At 45.8% G+C, this 16,479-nt stretch overlaps 1 protein-coding gene and 1 pseudogene across 1 annotated transcript in view; one reads left to right on the top strand and one right to left on the bottom strand.

Annotated features, from left to right (window-relative positions):
- LOXHD1 (lipoxygenase homology PLAT domains 1) overlaps window positions 1-16,479 on the top strand; it is a 150,939-nt gene that overhangs the window by 96,737 nt on the left and 37,723 nt on the right. Inside the window, exons 29-32 of the mRNA XM_066617852.1 lie at window positions 206-322; window positions 6,650-6,812; window positions 9,938-10,092; window positions 11,477-11,686. Of these exons, the coding sequence (XP_066473949.1) occupies window positions 206-322; window positions 6,650-6,812; window positions 9,938-10,092; window positions 11,477-11,686 (645 nt within the window). The remainder of the gene's footprint in view (window positions 1-205; window positions 323-6,649; window positions 6,813-9,937; window positions 10,093-11,476; window positions 11,687-16,479) is intronic.
- LOC136643490 (5S ribosomal RNA) lies at window positions 3,638-3,754 on the bottom strand (annotated as a pseudogene).

The raw sequence follows: 16,479 nt of genomic DNA, 5'->3' as shown, positions 1-16,479 counted from the left end.
AGGGATACAGCTCAGTGATTGAATGCTTGCTTGATATGCAGAAGGTTCCAGGTTTAATCCCTGGCATTGCTAGGTAAAGGGTCATGTAGTGGGCAATAAGGAAGGCCCCTTTCTGAGATTCCAGTGCACAGCTGCTTTATGTGCCGCCCATGACTGCTGTCTTGGGAGAATGCATGACAGTTAATGTTTTCTTTAATTTCTTCAGCTGGAGGATATCGGAGACATTCTTGAAAAGGTTCGCATCGGACATGACAATTCGGGGATCAATCCTGGTTGGCATCTCAATGGAGTACAGATCCGCAGACTTTTACCCAATGGAAAGGTGGGTATTGAGGTGAACTTTTGTGTTACTTGTGTATGCTCTGTCAGAAGCAGTTTTCTGCTTCAGAGGAGTGAGCTAAAGACTGAAGCAAAATTATGGCTCTGAGGATGGGCAGAAGTCCCCAGTTCAGCTTTCACTGCTGACAAGAGGTTATTAGAGGGTCTTCTGCAAGTCACTGCCTCCCAGCTTCAACCCACCTCTCTCCCCATTAATATGGGGATGATGTGTGGGACCAGCTATGGGAAACAACTCTCTCCAGGCTAGTATTAGTATAAGTCAGTGAAAACTAATCGGTACAAGTGGAATTTACACACACACACACACACACACACACACACACACACACACACACACACACCCCTATTTTTCCACATTCCACCCAAGCACAGCTAATTCATATGGAACCATGTGTTACTTCAGTAGACATGTGTACCTAAACCCATGTTGGTCAAGGTAATGCAAATGCTAGAGTGGATTGATTGTTGGGAGAATCAACAGGCAGGACCAGAATTGTTGACTTTTTCCACATCTGACAAAAGTCCCTAGTAAATTCCCTCCAAGTCATTTTTCCCCCAGGCAAACATTTATAGTTTTGGAGCTCAGCTGGAAATGGATTAAAGACAGCATGGTAGAGAGATGCACGGGAGAACTGGAGGGCAGGGGAAGGTCCTATCTATCAGTTCTCCCCTGTAAATCCACTCTTACATTAGCGCTGCGCAGGAAACTCCAAGCTTAGTAACCTTGTATTTGCCTTGAAATGTGCAGTTATTCTGGACTGGAAGAATGCCAGAGCTGCCCAGGTGATATAGGAAGCATCAGGGACTCTGAAATAAGTAACGAGATCTTGCTGTTGTACATTATGCACAGTTTGCATTATGCACAGTTCTCAAGCCTTCTCCCAGATCCAGGGAGATACAAAATCTAGGAATGAAGGTCTCCCTTTGCATGCCAGAAAGAGGCAGTGTCTGAGCTTTCTTGATGTCCTCTACACCATCAGGACTTGCCAGACTATCTCCTGCATGCCTCTCTCCTGTGCCTTGATTTTTCCTGTCCTTCCATAATGGCTGTGGGATGGGAATCTCTAGAAAGCTGAGGTGGATGGGGGGGAGGGGTTGTGTGTGTGTGTGTGACACAAAGTAACCAATCTCTTAGAAGGCAAGGGATGAAGGAAAATGGATGTCATGGAATGTGGACTGAGAGACAGCAGGGATCTGAGAGCAATGAATGGAGCAGGACGATGGCTAAGGAAAACAGAGGAGGCAGGATTCTGAGGAAGGCCCTAAAGATGAGTTGGGATATGAACCCTTGTTGGCTAGAAAGCCCAATGCAGAAAAGCAGTGAGTACCACAGAGGCATAGTTAGAAGGGGTGCAGAGTGCTACGTTTTGTAGGTGCCTGAATGCACTGTGTACGTGGCCCTTCCCCCTCCCCTTGAGCCATTCCGGACAGGGGGAGCAAAACGGAGGCAAAACGCCTCCATTTTGCTCCCCGCACCCAGAATAGCTCTGAAGGGGAGGGGGAGGGGCCGCTTGCATGGAGTGTTCAGGTGCCTGCAAAACTTAGTGCTTTGCACCCCCTCTAGCTATGCCACTGGTTGGATATATGCATAGAATCCAGTCTGACTATAGGCCTCTGGCAAATGTCAGCGGGAGTCAGCACCTTGGATAGCTCCCTGTGGATGGTGTCTTGTTGCCTATGCCCAGAAGGCTTTCCTTTTCTCCCTCCTGCTTGCCTTTGAAACCTTCAAACCAGTCCATTGCAGAGAGGGGAGAGAGAGAGAGAGAGAGAGAGAGAGAGAGAAAGAGAGAGAGCCTAGAAAAGCAGCAGTCAGTTTGTTCTCAGCAGCATGGAGAGCTGGAGAGCCGCACATATTCTTGCTGAGCTTTTCAATTCAGGCACGTGCAGAGGGAGGGAGGAGGAGAAGAAAGCCGAGTACTGCATGATGATGCTGTAATCAGCCGCAGGATATTACAGCCTGCCACGGGACGGCGATGGGCTGCCAAAGCCTCTCAAAGCTCTGCTACCTGATTAGACTATTAAGAAGCATCTCAAAGTATCTGTGCACGGCAAGGGGGGGAAAATGAGGTCAGATTAAATTGAAAGCATTTGGGCAGGACAAGCTGAATTCACTCCAGAGGGCTAAAGCCATGCCAGCGTGTGCCAATTATATGTCATAATTAAATTCCATCCGCTGAACCCAGGGGGAGGGGCAGCAGGCAAGTCGACGCTTTGTAGCAGGATATCATGTTTCTGCTAATACAGAAATGAAGGGAAAGGACAGCGTCCAATAACTCATTGGTTCAGACAGTGAGGCGTAGACTCTTGCTCGGTGACCATAAGCTCCTCCCTCACAATGTGCATCTGACATGTTATATCTATGGATTCTGGATAGTCCTGCTGGGAACCCACAGGACTCTAAGTGGGGTCTATGGACCACTGATCAAGAGCTGTGAACAGATTGTTTTTGAGGGGTGGCCAGTGGTACAGCACAGGCTTCACAAAAGGAAGATCCTTGGTTCAGCACCTGTTATCGCCAGTGGGACCTCAAGGATGTGAAAGGCCTCCGCTTGGGTCCACTGGACAATGATATGTCTTGCTCTATCAGATTGACTTATACCCCATCTTTTGGTCTTAACAAGAGCAATGAAGGTGATTAACAATCTATTAAAATACGTACAACAAAACCACTCATATTAAATGCCTTTAAAAGGGAATTGAACAAATATTTGGAGAAAAAGTCCATCACAGGTTGCACGTCATGATAGATAAGTGCAAGCTCCTGATTTTAGAAATAGGCTACCTCAGAATGCCAGATTTTTTGGGGCGGGGGGCACCAGGATGCAGGTTGTGCCTAGTTGTCTTGTGAAGCGTTTAGTGGGTCACTGTGAGATACAGGAAGCTGGACCAGATGGGACTTTGACCTAATCCAGTGGGGCTCTTCTTACGTTCTTATTAAAACAATGAGCATTAAATACAACAAAAGAGCAGCCTGACTACATCCACTATAAAGTTATCCTTTCCGTCTTATCATCTGCCATCTACCCAGCCAAATAACACTACTGCACCTCAATACACCTCGACTCTAGAACACTTGGCAACCCTTCGCCTCTAGAGATGCTTGTAAAATTCTTCTGAGTCAAACCGGGAAATGAATTCTCGGAACTCATTAAAGTTTGCCTCCAAGGAGAAATGAACTTCAAAAACTCCCCAAATTCTTTTCAGCTTGGACTACAAGCTGAGTGGGAAAGAGTGGCCAGTTTTCCACTCCTCATTTAATAATGGTTGGCAACCTTCAGTCTCGAAAGACTATGGTATAAGCCTACAGCACCCGGTATTCCCAAGCGGTCTCCCATCCAGGTACTAACCAGGCCTGACCCTGCTTAGCTTCCAAGATCAGATGAGATTGGGCATGTGCAGGGTAACAGTTGCTGCTCCTCATTGGAGATTCATAGTTCTACTGCATTAGAAAGGAGCCGATTGGCATTTTTTGCAGGCATTTCCCCGGAACACCATGGGTGGTAGGGACAGACAATCCCATGGTGAATCAGGTGGTCCTGCATAGGGAGAGGTCTTTTACCCCAGTCTCCATTTCAGGTCATCCATCCCTTTAAACAGAGCAGCCAATGGAAATTTGCTCCTCTTCTCAACTGGTTCCAATTCTCTTTTTAAAAGGTGCCCTGTGAAATAGGAAGATAAAAAAAATCACCTTTGTCTTTCCCCCTCCCCATCTTTCCCAGTGGGCAACCTATGAAAATGCGTTTCTCTTTGAGCTTCAGATTGGGAACGAAATTATTTCTGATTTGGGGAAATGTAACTCATTTCTATTCGGAGTGTTTATGACTTGAACCAAGAAGGCTTGGTTATCACGGCTCAGGGTCTGCTGGGGTCTGCCCTTCCACCACTTGTCTCTGGTCTCAGTTCAAGATTTTGCCTCCAACTTCACTTCCAAAATTGAGAACATCTAAGAGGAAACCTCTTCCTCATCCACCTTGGGGATGGGGAGGTGATTGGATAATAAAAGAAAGAGTCAAACAAACAGGATTGCGAAATGGCTTGGGTGTTGGGGAGTAGATCTTTTTGTTTGTTTCATTTAGTAAATACACAATACAACACATTGATTCGAAGTTAAAATGAAAAGAAATTAAATAACATAATGTAGTAAGAATAAAAAGGGGGAAGAGACTATTCAATTTTTTAAGACAGAATGCTATCCAAAAAGCATATGTGTATATACTTTCTGTGAAATCTGTAATCAGTCCTTTCAGAACATTCACTGAAAATTACTCTGCAATTACATCACCCAAATACCAAGATATTTTGTTGCATTAAATCAGGTATGAATCGATTCCAGTAATAAATAATTGCCCAAATTTAACAACATCCAGTCTAACATCCCCAATCGTTTTTACATCCTAACATTATTCATTAAAACAATGTTTCACACATATCCAAGCCAAAGTTCAACTGCAGTTACTGTTTTCAATACTGAGCAGTCATAATCCTTGCTGCTGTAAACCAGTGGCATAGCTAGAGGGGGTGCAAAGGTCTAAGTTTTGCAGGGAGCCTCGCTGCCGCATGCAAGTGGCCTCTCCCCCTCCTCTTTGGAGCCATTCGGGGGAAATGCCTTCGTTTTGCTCTAGCAGTCCAGAATGGCTCCAAAGAGCAGGGGGATGGGCCGCTTGCATGCTGTGGTGAGGCTCCCTGCAAAACTTAGAATTTGCATTTTAGGACCTTGGGCCCAATCCTATCCAGTATTGCAGTGCCAGTGCAGCCATGCCAATGGGGCCTGTACTCCTTCCTGTGGTGGGGAGGCAGTCACGGACGTCTCCTCAAGGTAAGAGAATGTTTTTTCTTTTATTTTGGGGGCTGCATTGTGATTGCACCAGTGCTGGAAAGTTGGATAGGATCGGGCCCATAATCCTCTAAATTCACACTGTTCATACCATAAACTCATGCACTCAATCATAAGAGTAAAAACGTATGCGCTAAGATTAATTATTGTTTTGCGTGCCAGTACTTCCTGAAACCTTCCCAGTTCAAAAAATATAGATTGTTAGGTTATACTTTGTTTTGTTTAATTTATGCATTTTAGTTCCCATAATTTAGCCCGCCTGTTCTCTGGGTTTAGGGATGGTAGCTGTTTACTTAAAATTATCCTAGATGTTATAATCATATAAAATAATAAATGTTTCTTCAGACTAAGAACTTTACCATGAATAGATATAGAAGAAACAAGACTGGACCGATACTGAATTTATGATCCAATTCTATCATGACACAATCTTATTATGGTCCTAAGGCAGCGGATCTTGTGATCTGTCTCCATAGCCCCTGTTATGGTGAAAGCTGCACCACTATCACGCATGTTGGAGCCCCCGGCACATATAGTCAGAGGCTCCACATGTACCCCAGAACTGTCCAGACATTCAGCCAGTGCAAGTAAGGTAGTGGAGGGGGGCTTTCTTGGGAGCATGGGCTGGGATATCAGGACAGGTCAAGGGGAGTCAATGGTGATCCTTGGCGGTAGCAGTGGTGCCAAGATGCTATATTACCAGGTCAGCTTTACACACTCTCTTGGACCCACTTGAATTTATGCCAGTGAAAAAGCTGGTGTAGATCCAAATAGGCCCATTGGGGACCATTGAGCAGCAGAGCAGGTAAGTGTAAAAGTTCTTTACTTATGTCTCCACTGCTCCCTGGCTGATCCATAGCATGCAGCAGAGGCTGTCGCAGTGCCATTGCATGTTCTGGGCCAGCTCTGATAGGCTTGGCCTATTCATATTCGATATTTGTGTAATTAATATCGTATCTGTTTCCAAAACTGTTTATTTTGTTTAGGACCACCAACAGTGGGGGAAAAAAAATCTGCTTCCATTTGGCCACATTTCCAACTTTCTGGGGTGACAAATGCCAGAAAGTCATTACCTTATGTAGCAATTTATTTATAAAACAGAAAAGACAGTGTGTTTGGTTATATCAAACCAAATAGTTCTGCAGTCTTGCAAGGTAAAATTAAACCTAAAATCACTGATCATTTAATCATATAAGAAACCTCTAAACCCATGGTGCAACAAGATCTGATAAATAAGTAGATAAGGAATGTCTTGTCTTACATTTAAGCATTTTTTCCCCCCAAATAATGTCCATGGCCTTGTAAAACCTCCAGCCAACTAGTTAGTCAAACCAGTCCAACTAGATAGTGGTGTAAAAAGGTGATTTTCAGAAACAGCTATATGAATACAATTTGATTGTTTAAGTCATGGCATTAGCAGGTGTTGTACCACTACTCAAGAATGCCTTTTTGTTGTCATTGCTGTGGCCGCATCAGGGTTCTGAAAAAACCACATTTCCATGTCGTAAGTGGTTAGCAACATCTGAAGACGATGGTGAGATCATGAGGGAGCTGGTTCCGTCCTCAGTCTTTACTGAAAAGCTCATGAAAGATGGAACACTCAAGCAGATCGATGAAGAAATTGACGACGCATTGGAAAGTAAGTTACATGCCAGCACAGAACAAATGTTTTTACATCTGCAAATCTGTGGCATTTATAGGTGTGTAAAAACCCCTGAATGTGAATATGACTAACGTAAAACCTGAAAGGGGCAAGCAGTTGTTTGAAAACATTGTGTTCCATACAGGTGAACTACTCAAGAATTTGGGAATGACTGTAGCTCCTTGATAAATATATGCTAGCTGCAGGTTTCATCTTCCTGCTTCCTTCATCCCAGTGGGTGACTTATCCAGCCCTCCTTAGTCCAGGAATTTTCTTGGATCCCCAGCCACCTGCCTGCCTGCCTCAGTACAACCTTTAACTGGGCTTTTAAAGCTCTTTTGACGTTCAAGAGAGGCATCCTTCCCTCCTTCCACCCACAGGGGGTCCAGATCAAGCATTCTGTTGCCCAGACAACAGAGGCACTTATCAGCACATTCTCTTGTCCCTGAGCGGCTTCCATTGCCAGCTGCTTCCTGAGCCGAAAAAACGGGGGAGCAGCACAAACAGGGCAATTCAGACCAGCCTGTCCAGGACTCTCGGGCAAACCCAGTCAGCTTCAGGTTACATTCTTATCATGCAAGTAAATAAAAGACTGTGGGCCAATCCTATCCAACTTTCCACCCCTGATGCAGCCATGCCAACAGGGTGTGTGCTGCATCCTGTGGTGGGGGCACTCACAGAGTCCTCCTCAAGGTAAGGTGGTGTTTCCCAACCTGGGGGTTGTAGCCCCCCAGGACCAGGAATTCATGTTTTTGTTTGGGACGCTACCCTATTAAGGAGGGTTGCAACTTGACTTGGGACCTATAGGAGCTGTTAATATGGCACTTCCAGGTTCTTGCTGCTTCTGCTGCCACTAGTGAATGCATGTAAGTAAAAAAGGGTTTTTTTACTTAACTATGTTCGGTGGTGGTGAAAACCCAGAAGTGCCATACTAATGGCCACCTGATGGTCTCCAGTCAGATCATTACCCTTCTGAAGAAGATAGCGCCCTACCAAAGTTGGGAACCACTGAGGTAAGAGAATGTTTGTTCCTTTATCTCAGGGTTGGAAATTTGGATAGTATTGGGTCCTGAATCAAGTTAAGGGGTTTATAATCTCTGCATGAATGATGGTATAAACAGGTGCTTACACTCTGTGTTAAAACCAACTTGTCCATCCATGGGTATTCCAGGGGGTTTTAGGGGGGAGGCTGGGTCGCTCCCATGACCATAGGCATGGGCAGTCCAAGAGCAATCCCATGAAGAAACCAGCAGGCCTAAACTCATGCCAAGCGAGGGCTTGCCTGTGCTCACCTCAGCGGCTGGAGGTTGGTACAAACAGAAGCATCTGTGCCGTTGTGGGCGCTCACACCAGACAACTCCTGGATGCTGTGAGTGGCAGTGCGAAGAGGGGCCTACCAGAAGATTCCAGCTGTACCTTGACAGAAGGGGGGAGGGGTGGAGCATAGGTGGGCAAAGGGCGAAACAGTCACGGAACAAGGGGAGACACCTGGGAGAGTGGGAAGGAGATAGGAAAGGGTGGAGGTAGGCCCTCCACAGAAGGGAGCTACAAATGAGCCTATGTGCCAGTGATGAGAGTAGCTTGGAAGGGAACAGCCAGGGAAGGCTGCTGGGACCAGTCTTCAGCTCCCTTGGGGGCACCTTGACTCCTCATGGTGAAAGAGTCCGGGTGTCATGGCCATTTCCTACCAATGACTAACAAGGCTGTGCTGAGTGTCTGGTCAGGTGACTGGTGCCCACATCCCTTAACCACTTTCAGGAGTCACCCCTCATCTTCTGCATGGACCTCTTGTTGTGACACCTTTGGCCAGAACGCACCCCACAGGTGGGGTGGTGCTGTGGATTCCACACAAATCACACACTAAGCTCTTATATAGCTCTTATATCTTCATTGACTATTTTCAAATTTTTCCCCGTCTCCATTTCAGAGCAGTTAATTTTCCTTTTCATCTTATTTCTTTCAAGTCAGCCCTTTAAAATGAAAGAGTGCTAGACTAGATCAAATGCTATGACAGTCATTATGTTTTAGCTTTATTTTGTGAACTTTCAAGGAAACTGCAGGAACATCACTGTAAGTTAGAAAGCATTGAAAGAAACCAACCGACAACTGTATGGGGCATTTAATCAGGCACACCCTGTTTTTCCAACAAAAACTCCCTACTCTCAAATCTGTTCTTTCCAGAACACATATGAAGCCAAAGAACTTCATGAATTGGAAAAATACATTTTATTGTTAACCAGCTCAGGGTGCAATCCTATCTTGCGCTGGAACAGGCAAGCCAGGAAACTTGCGCTGTATCCAGCGCGAGATATGGCTGCAAAGTGGCTCAGCCGAAGATAAAGGGAAACTCTTCCCCTTATCCCCAGGTAAGCCACTGCAGCCCCTATGGGTCTCCTCAGACTTGCACCACCTCTATAGGTGAAGCTGCTCCGTGCTGCTTGGGAACAGGGGGAACGTGCTGCTTGGCTCACCCCACAGGCCACCACAGCAGCTGGATTCAGCCACCATGTGCCAGCGCACCTCTGTGCACTGGCACGGCTTGCTTCTGAGTAGGCGCAAATGTGCTTTATGGCACATTTGTGACCCTCCTAGGGTCCTAAGTCCTAGTTAGGATTGTGCTGTCAGAAGTGGAATGTATGGTTTGCGTCCAGAGGTTCCCACGTTCATCCTCTTGTTAAAGGATCAAGCAACCAAAGATCTTTGACTTGAAACCTTGGAGAACCACTGCCAGTCTTAGGAAGAACTGGGCTAGATGCAGTGGTGTACCTAGACGGGGTGCAAAGCACTAGGTTTTGCAGGGAGCCTCACCACAGCATGCAAGGGTCCCCTGCCCCTCCCCTTCGGAGCCAGGCGAATGTTCCCACTGCCTGGAATGGCTCTGAAAGGAAGGGTGCGGCGCTGCTTGCATGCTGCAGTGAAGCTCCCTGCCCAACTTAGTGCTTTGCACCCCCTCTAGCTACACCACTGGCTAGATGGACCAGTGGCCAACTTGGTAAAATGCAACCTTGTGTTCATGCAGAAATAGTTGTAAGCTATTAAAGAGATAAACTTGGAGAAAGGTTTTCTAACCACTGATGGCACCATTCCAAAAGTGAAATTGTGCTTTCTCTTGCATTGAACAGTGCAGTCATATCGGATTACTGTTTTCACCGGTGATGTTCCTGGTGCCGGGACGGATGCAAATGTGTTCTTGACCATATATGGAGACCTGGGAGATACCGGGGAGAGGCAACTTAGCAAGTCTGAGAATAACACCAACAAATTTGAAAGAGCACAGGTACGGGGGACAGAGGATCATTATTTAAACCTGTGGTATTGATTCTTCAACAATGGGATAAAAGAAGAGTAAATATTTCTGACCCCAGAAGACCAAAGCCAGTCATGGTGTACAGTATGTGGAAATGCAAAATGTCCTCTTGGTTATCCGACCTCAGCGGCAGCTGGAGGGGAAGAGGGATTCAATGTGCTGAAGAGTGGCAGTGGAAGGAAGGGGCAGGTTGGGCCACGCTGTAGTGGCACTATAGTGGAGAGTGGTCAACTTGGGTTCAAAAAGTTGTGGAACTGTGGTGGTTGTTTCTCATGCCAGTGCTACCTTTCCATGGCATCACTGTGGTTGGCTCGGAGAACTAGGGAGACCACCTGAGAGCATAAGAAGTGACTCCAGTACTCCTCCCACATGGTCTCCCAATGATACACATTACCACTGAGGCATGAGAAGTGACCTCACTTAGAAGTGTGTAGCTCAGTGGTATGCAACTTCCTGTTTCAATCCCTGACATCTCTGTGTAGGACTGGGAAAGACCTCTCCCTCTGCCGTTTGAAGTACAGGAGAGCTGCTGCTGGTTAGTATAGATGACAATGGTCAGACTTATTTATATAGTCACAGTAATTAACAGTGTCAGGTACGGTCCAAACTAGACTTTCTTAGCTGATCGTCCTAGATCAAGGGTGTCCAAACTTTTTGGCAGGGGGGCCACATCATCTCTCTGACACTGTGTTGGGGACCAGGAAAAAAATAATTAATTTGCATTTCAAATTTGAATAAATTTACATAAATGAATATATTTGGGGTGGAACTTATATGAATGAATGAAGGTTTTGCAATAGCTCAAGGCCTATAAAAGGCCTTGCAGAAAGCAAGGCTAGCCTTTCCTTCTCTGCCACTGCTGCATCACAGACGTGAAACAGCAAGCAGTGGAAGGAGCCCTCATCCCTCACACAAGAGGTTGAACAGTCATCCTGCTGCTGAGAGCAGCTGCATCAGGCCAGCATGGGCTTCAGCAAGTCTCTGGATGGCCAGAGTCTCCTTGGATACTGGGGGCTTCCCACGGTCCAGATTGGGAGTCCCAGAGGGCCACAAGTGGCCCCCGAGTCAGGGTTTGGGCACCCCTGTCCTAGATGGATGCATTGACTCTATGGGCTCCTCATGTAGACACATTTTTCACCAAAATAGATTAAGTACAGTATACAGTGCATAGTTCCATGACTTGAAGGGTGGGATGCTTGGAAGTAGCTTTTAGTGCAACACAGGAAACTTCACAGCAGGAAAAGAAAATCCAGAGAAGTACAGTGGATCTGCACTCCTTGAGCTCCTGTTCATTTGCACAGCAGAAACCCTGTTTCGGTGGGAGACCAACTGTTTTTATTCCATCTCCCCTTAGACTGATGTCTTCAAAATAAAGGCTGTGGACCTTGGTACCCTCATCAAAGTCTTGATTCGTCATGACAACTCTCTACTGAGGCCCGACTGGTTTCTGGACAGAATAGAGATTGTGAATGATGACACAGATGACTGGTACATGTTTCCCTGCGAACGGTGGCTGTCGACAAAGAAGGAAGACATGAAGATTGAGCGCATTCTTTTAGAAAAAGTAAATCTTGGGAGTTTAGTGCAACTAAGGGCTTTGTGACTGGACTCAAGGCAGATAGTGAACTTTTGTCAAAGAGTTGAAGGTACTTTCAAGGAGGGATCATTGTTTGCAAGCTGATTAACCAGAGCTGAGACTGGTACAAAAAAGAAGCCTGCATTAACAATATATTTCCAGGTGTCAGGGATTAGTGAGGGAGAACAGTAATCATCCTTTAGACATCAGGAAGAAATTCTTAGCAGTAAGGGCTGTTCAATAGTTGAACCAGGTACCAATGGAGGTGATGGATTCTCCTTCACTGGAGTTTCTCAAGCAGATATACTCTAGGAGGATTTCCTGCTACATGCAGGGGGTTGGACTAGATGACCTTGTGTGCCTTCCTACTCTATGATTCTATCATTCCATGTACACAGAATTTGGACTGCTTAGCCAAACAAACTAGTGATTAATATTGTTTACAAAGATACCATTATCAGTACAGCTGGAGAGTCTTCCAGAGATCTCCTCCGCTAGCTAGATGTATCGGCCCTCTGGAGGCATTCCTGAACTCTTACAGCATCTTCAAAGGATGGACACCAAGTTCTTCTGGTCTAAATCCTTTTATTAGGAATGCACCAAATCCTCTCCTAGGAGTGCTTTTGACTGAATTGCAAAATGGCCTACTTTTCTCTTCTTTATCTGTTGTCACTGCCTGTTTTGTGGTGACCTGCAACCTCCATTTTCTCCCCAGAATGCCCTTCAGAACAATGCTAGATGAAGGCATAAATGGGCATTCTGGAGGAGGAGGGGTGGTAAACAGCAGGCCATGGCTGCCATGAGGAGGACTACACTGCTGACAGCAAACCACCCTTGAAAAACTGCCCAAATGCTTCCCTATTTCACTGCTCCCAAATAGGCCAGCAAAGTGGGGGAGCATTTTGATTCAGCCCCCTATATGTAGTGTTTTTCTTGGGAAAGTGCACAAATGCTTGAGTCATTTCTTGGTCCCCAGCAAGAGCAATCAGCCAATCTTATTTGGAAGAAAGGGTCTGTCACCTTTTCATAATTGTTTGCAGAAAGGAAGCTTCTGGAATTTTTTCAGCAATAGCTGAAACTAGTTTCTCTTTGTCATCACAACCTTAGTTCATTAGAGTTGTTCTGCTATGATGTACTCTTCCTAGGCAGCATTTCATTGTTTTTGGCATAGTTGCAGCAGTGGTAAAAGCCTTCCCATCTTTGAAGAACAGTATATTTTTTTTTCTTCCATGAAATAACTCTGCTTGCTTTCCTCTAATGAAAATGGCTGATACCAAGATTCAGACCTCTGCAAAGAGTAAAGATGGGAAAAGATTTTTCTCAGAGCACTTTCCACTTTAGCAGATGCCTCAAGGCTATGAATCAGTATTTCTGTGTGGTTTTGGGAGGACCAAGGCAATATGTTGGTTCCAGTCCAGTAGGGTAACATTTCAGGTTTAAGAGCCAGAATGGTGTATATATTATATATTGGCAACCTTCAGTCTCGAAAGACTATGGTATCGCGCTCTGAAAGGTGGTTCTGGCACAGCGTCTAGTGTGGCTGAAAAGGCCAATCCAGGAGTGACAATCCCTTCCACACTGGGAGCAAGTGCAGTCTGTCCCTGGTCTGTCTCCCTGGCTATGGGCCTTCCTTCTTTGCCTCTTTGCCTCAGACTGTTGGCCAAGTGTCTCTTCAAAAAGGGAAAGGCCATGCTGCACAGCCTGCCTCCAAGCGGGCCGCTCAGAGGCCAGGGTATCCCACTTGTTGAGGTCCATTCCTAAGGCCTTCAGATCCCTCTTGCAGATGTCCTTGTATCGCAGCTGTGGTCTACCTGTAGGGCGCTTTCCTTGCATGAATTATCCATAGAGGAGATCCTTTGGGATCCGGCCATCATCCATTCTCACGACATGACTGAGCCATCGCAGGCATCTCTGTTTCAGCAGTGCATACATGCTAGGGATTCCAGCACGTTCCAGGACTGTGTTGTTAGGAACTTTGTCCTGCCAGGTGATGCCGAGAATGCGTCGGAGGCAGCGCATGTGGAAAGCGTTCAGTTTCCTCTCCTGTTGTGAGCGGAGAGTCCATGACTCGGTGCAGTACAGAAGTGTACTCAGGACGCAAGCTCTGTAGACCTGGATCTTGATATGTTCCGTCAGCTTCTTGTTGGACCAGACTCTCTTTGTGAGTCTAGAAAACGTGGTAGCTGCTTTACCGAAGCGTTTGTTTAGCTCGGTATCGAGAGAAAGAGTGTCGGAGATCACTGAGCCAAGGTACACAAAGTCATGGACAACCTCCAGTTCTTGCGCAGAGATTGTAATGCAGGGAGGTGAGTCCACATCCTGAACCATGACCTGTGTTTTCTTTAGGCTGATCGTCAGGATGGTGTAGTGGTTCAGGAATTGGACTAAGACCTACAAGATCCAGGTTCAAGTCCCTGATCAGCCATGAAGCTTCCTGGGTGACTTTAGGCTAATCTCTCTCTCTCTCTCTCTCTCTCTCTCTCTCTCTCTCTCTCTCTCCCCAAATTTGGAATGGGTGCCATAGTCTAAATAAGAACACAAGACAAATTATGTTGGATGAAACATAAACAGGGCTCCATATAATCCACTTTCTCATTTCCTACACTGACCATCCAGGTGCCTCTGGGAAGTCCATAAGCAGGACCTGAAGGCAACAACCTTTCCATTGTTTGCCCCTAGCATGTGGCATCCAGAGTCACATTCTTTCTGAACATGGAGCTTCCACATAGGTGCCATGACTACTAGCCGTGGAAAGACCTGTCATCCTCTATGAATTGGTCTAATCCCCTTTTAAAGCCTCCTCAGGGGACATCCATTGAAATTGACTGGCGGAAGAATCAGAACAGATAAAAGGGAACGTTTTCTTACTCAGCAAGAAATTAATCTTTGGAATTCCTTGCCACAGGATGTGATGATGGCATCTGGTCTGCATACCTTTAAAAGGGGATTGGACAGATTTATGGAAGAAAAGTCCATTACAGGTTAAAAGCCATGATGAGTGTGTACAATCTCCGGGTTTAGAGGCAGCCAGGCTCTGAATGCCAGATGCAAGGGACTGGCAACAGGTTACAGTTCTCCCAAAGGTATCTGTTGGGCCATTGCAAGGCACAAGAAGCTAGACTATATGGACCCTTGACTTGATTTACTGAGGCCCTTCTTATATTATAATGGACAGGAACCTTAATGCAAAGTGATGTCTTCTACAATGACTCCACAATGACTAACAAACTCCCTTGCTCTGGTGTCATAAATCATCTCAGTACCATGTCTGGGGCGTCTGTGTGTGGGAAAGCAAGCTTTTGGGTGCTCCAGCCACAGAAAATGTAGCTCATTAGAATTCACAGTATTAATTCTAATGGATTAATAAACAGGATCAAAATTAATAGGCACGACTCACCCTTTTACCCTGCAAGGCGGGTTATTGTGGTTGACTGGAGCTGGTTTATTTGCAAGGGGTTGTTCTACAGGACACAGCAATGTTTTAATTGCACATTGCGACTGAAGCGATTACATATTAACACCGGGGCAAATGGAGCTACCCCAGGGACAAGCTTGATGGGTTGCATCTAATACATGTAGCTGCCAAAAGTCCTGGTGGGACCAGGCTTACTTAGTTGCTATTATTAATTTCTTTTAAGGAGCCAAAACTAATTAGGTTTAATAAAAAACAATTTCAATGAATGTGCAATGGGATTTTCACATTTAGTCACGCTATTACACCAGTCTAAACCGTAGTAATATTTTACCGCTCTTTTTCATTCTTATCACACTTTTTGTTGTACAACGTGCTTTAGAATTCCAAGCTCATTTATTCTCCCAGCCCCTTCTGCAAGTGACACAATCTCGTATTTTTAGGATTTTCAAATTATAGGATGTGAGTTTTCAAGTTACAAAGAACTCTTCCTTACTTCATGATGATGTTCAAGAAAGAAAGAAAAAAAGATGATAGTCATGAATATGTTATGAGCAGCCCAATCCTACCTTAATTCGCCCCCCCCCCCCACTCTGGTTGATGTAGCTGCACCACCAGAGCGCACACTGCATCCTGCAGGAGGGGCAGTTCCAGAGGTCTCCTCCAGGTAAAGGAATGGGTGAGCCTCCACAGCCCCAATGGGGTCTGCCAGCAATTTTTGGAACAAGTCCAAAAGGGTCCAAAACGCAGGTTGAGGCCAGGAAGGGAAATAGGATATTGTTGGTGCCGCTGCCGCCGATACTATCCCCTTCCCAGTCTTGATCTGTCTTCCTCCCTGCCCTGATCTACAACCTTTTCCTCCTCCTCTTTGCCCCATTCTGCTCAGCCCCCACCCTCTCATCCCCTGCGCTGACTTAGTGGTTCCGGGGGTCTTTGCAAGGTTGCTGGTGTGTGGCCGTGGCCACTTGCCACTTGTGGTGGCAGCCCAGCTGTGCAAAGTGGGAATGTCACAATTACAACAGCCGTAAAGGGCAGCAATGCAAGATCCCAGTAGGAACAGGACCCAAGATAATTTTATCCTTTCCTACAGATATATTTTTTCTACCGAACAGATAGCAAGGTCATATGTGCAGATTGTTTTCAGGGTTAAAACAGAAGGACATGCAGACTTAATAAATAGACTTGGTTTATTATGTTTAATCCTGCCCCTCCCAAGAAACTTAGGGTAGTGAATACAAATACTATCTCAATTTATCCTCACAACATCCCTGCAAAGTAAAATAGGGTAAGATGAAATTGTTGCTAGTATTGTTTTAGTATTGCTAAAAAGTTTGGGAACCTCTGCGTTAGTGGCATCCACAGCTGAATG

Source organism: Tiliqua scincoides, chromosome 2 (assembly GCF_035046505.1).
Source record: "Tiliqua scincoides isolate rTilSci1 chromosome 2, rTilSci1.hap2, whole genome shotgun sequence".
NCBI lineage: Eukaryota > Metazoa > Chordata > Lepidosauria > Squamata > Scincidae > Tiliqua > Tiliqua scincoides.
The sequence above is the reverse complement of the archived record's forward strand: the minus strand, read 5'-3'. Positions and strand labels throughout refer to the sequence as shown.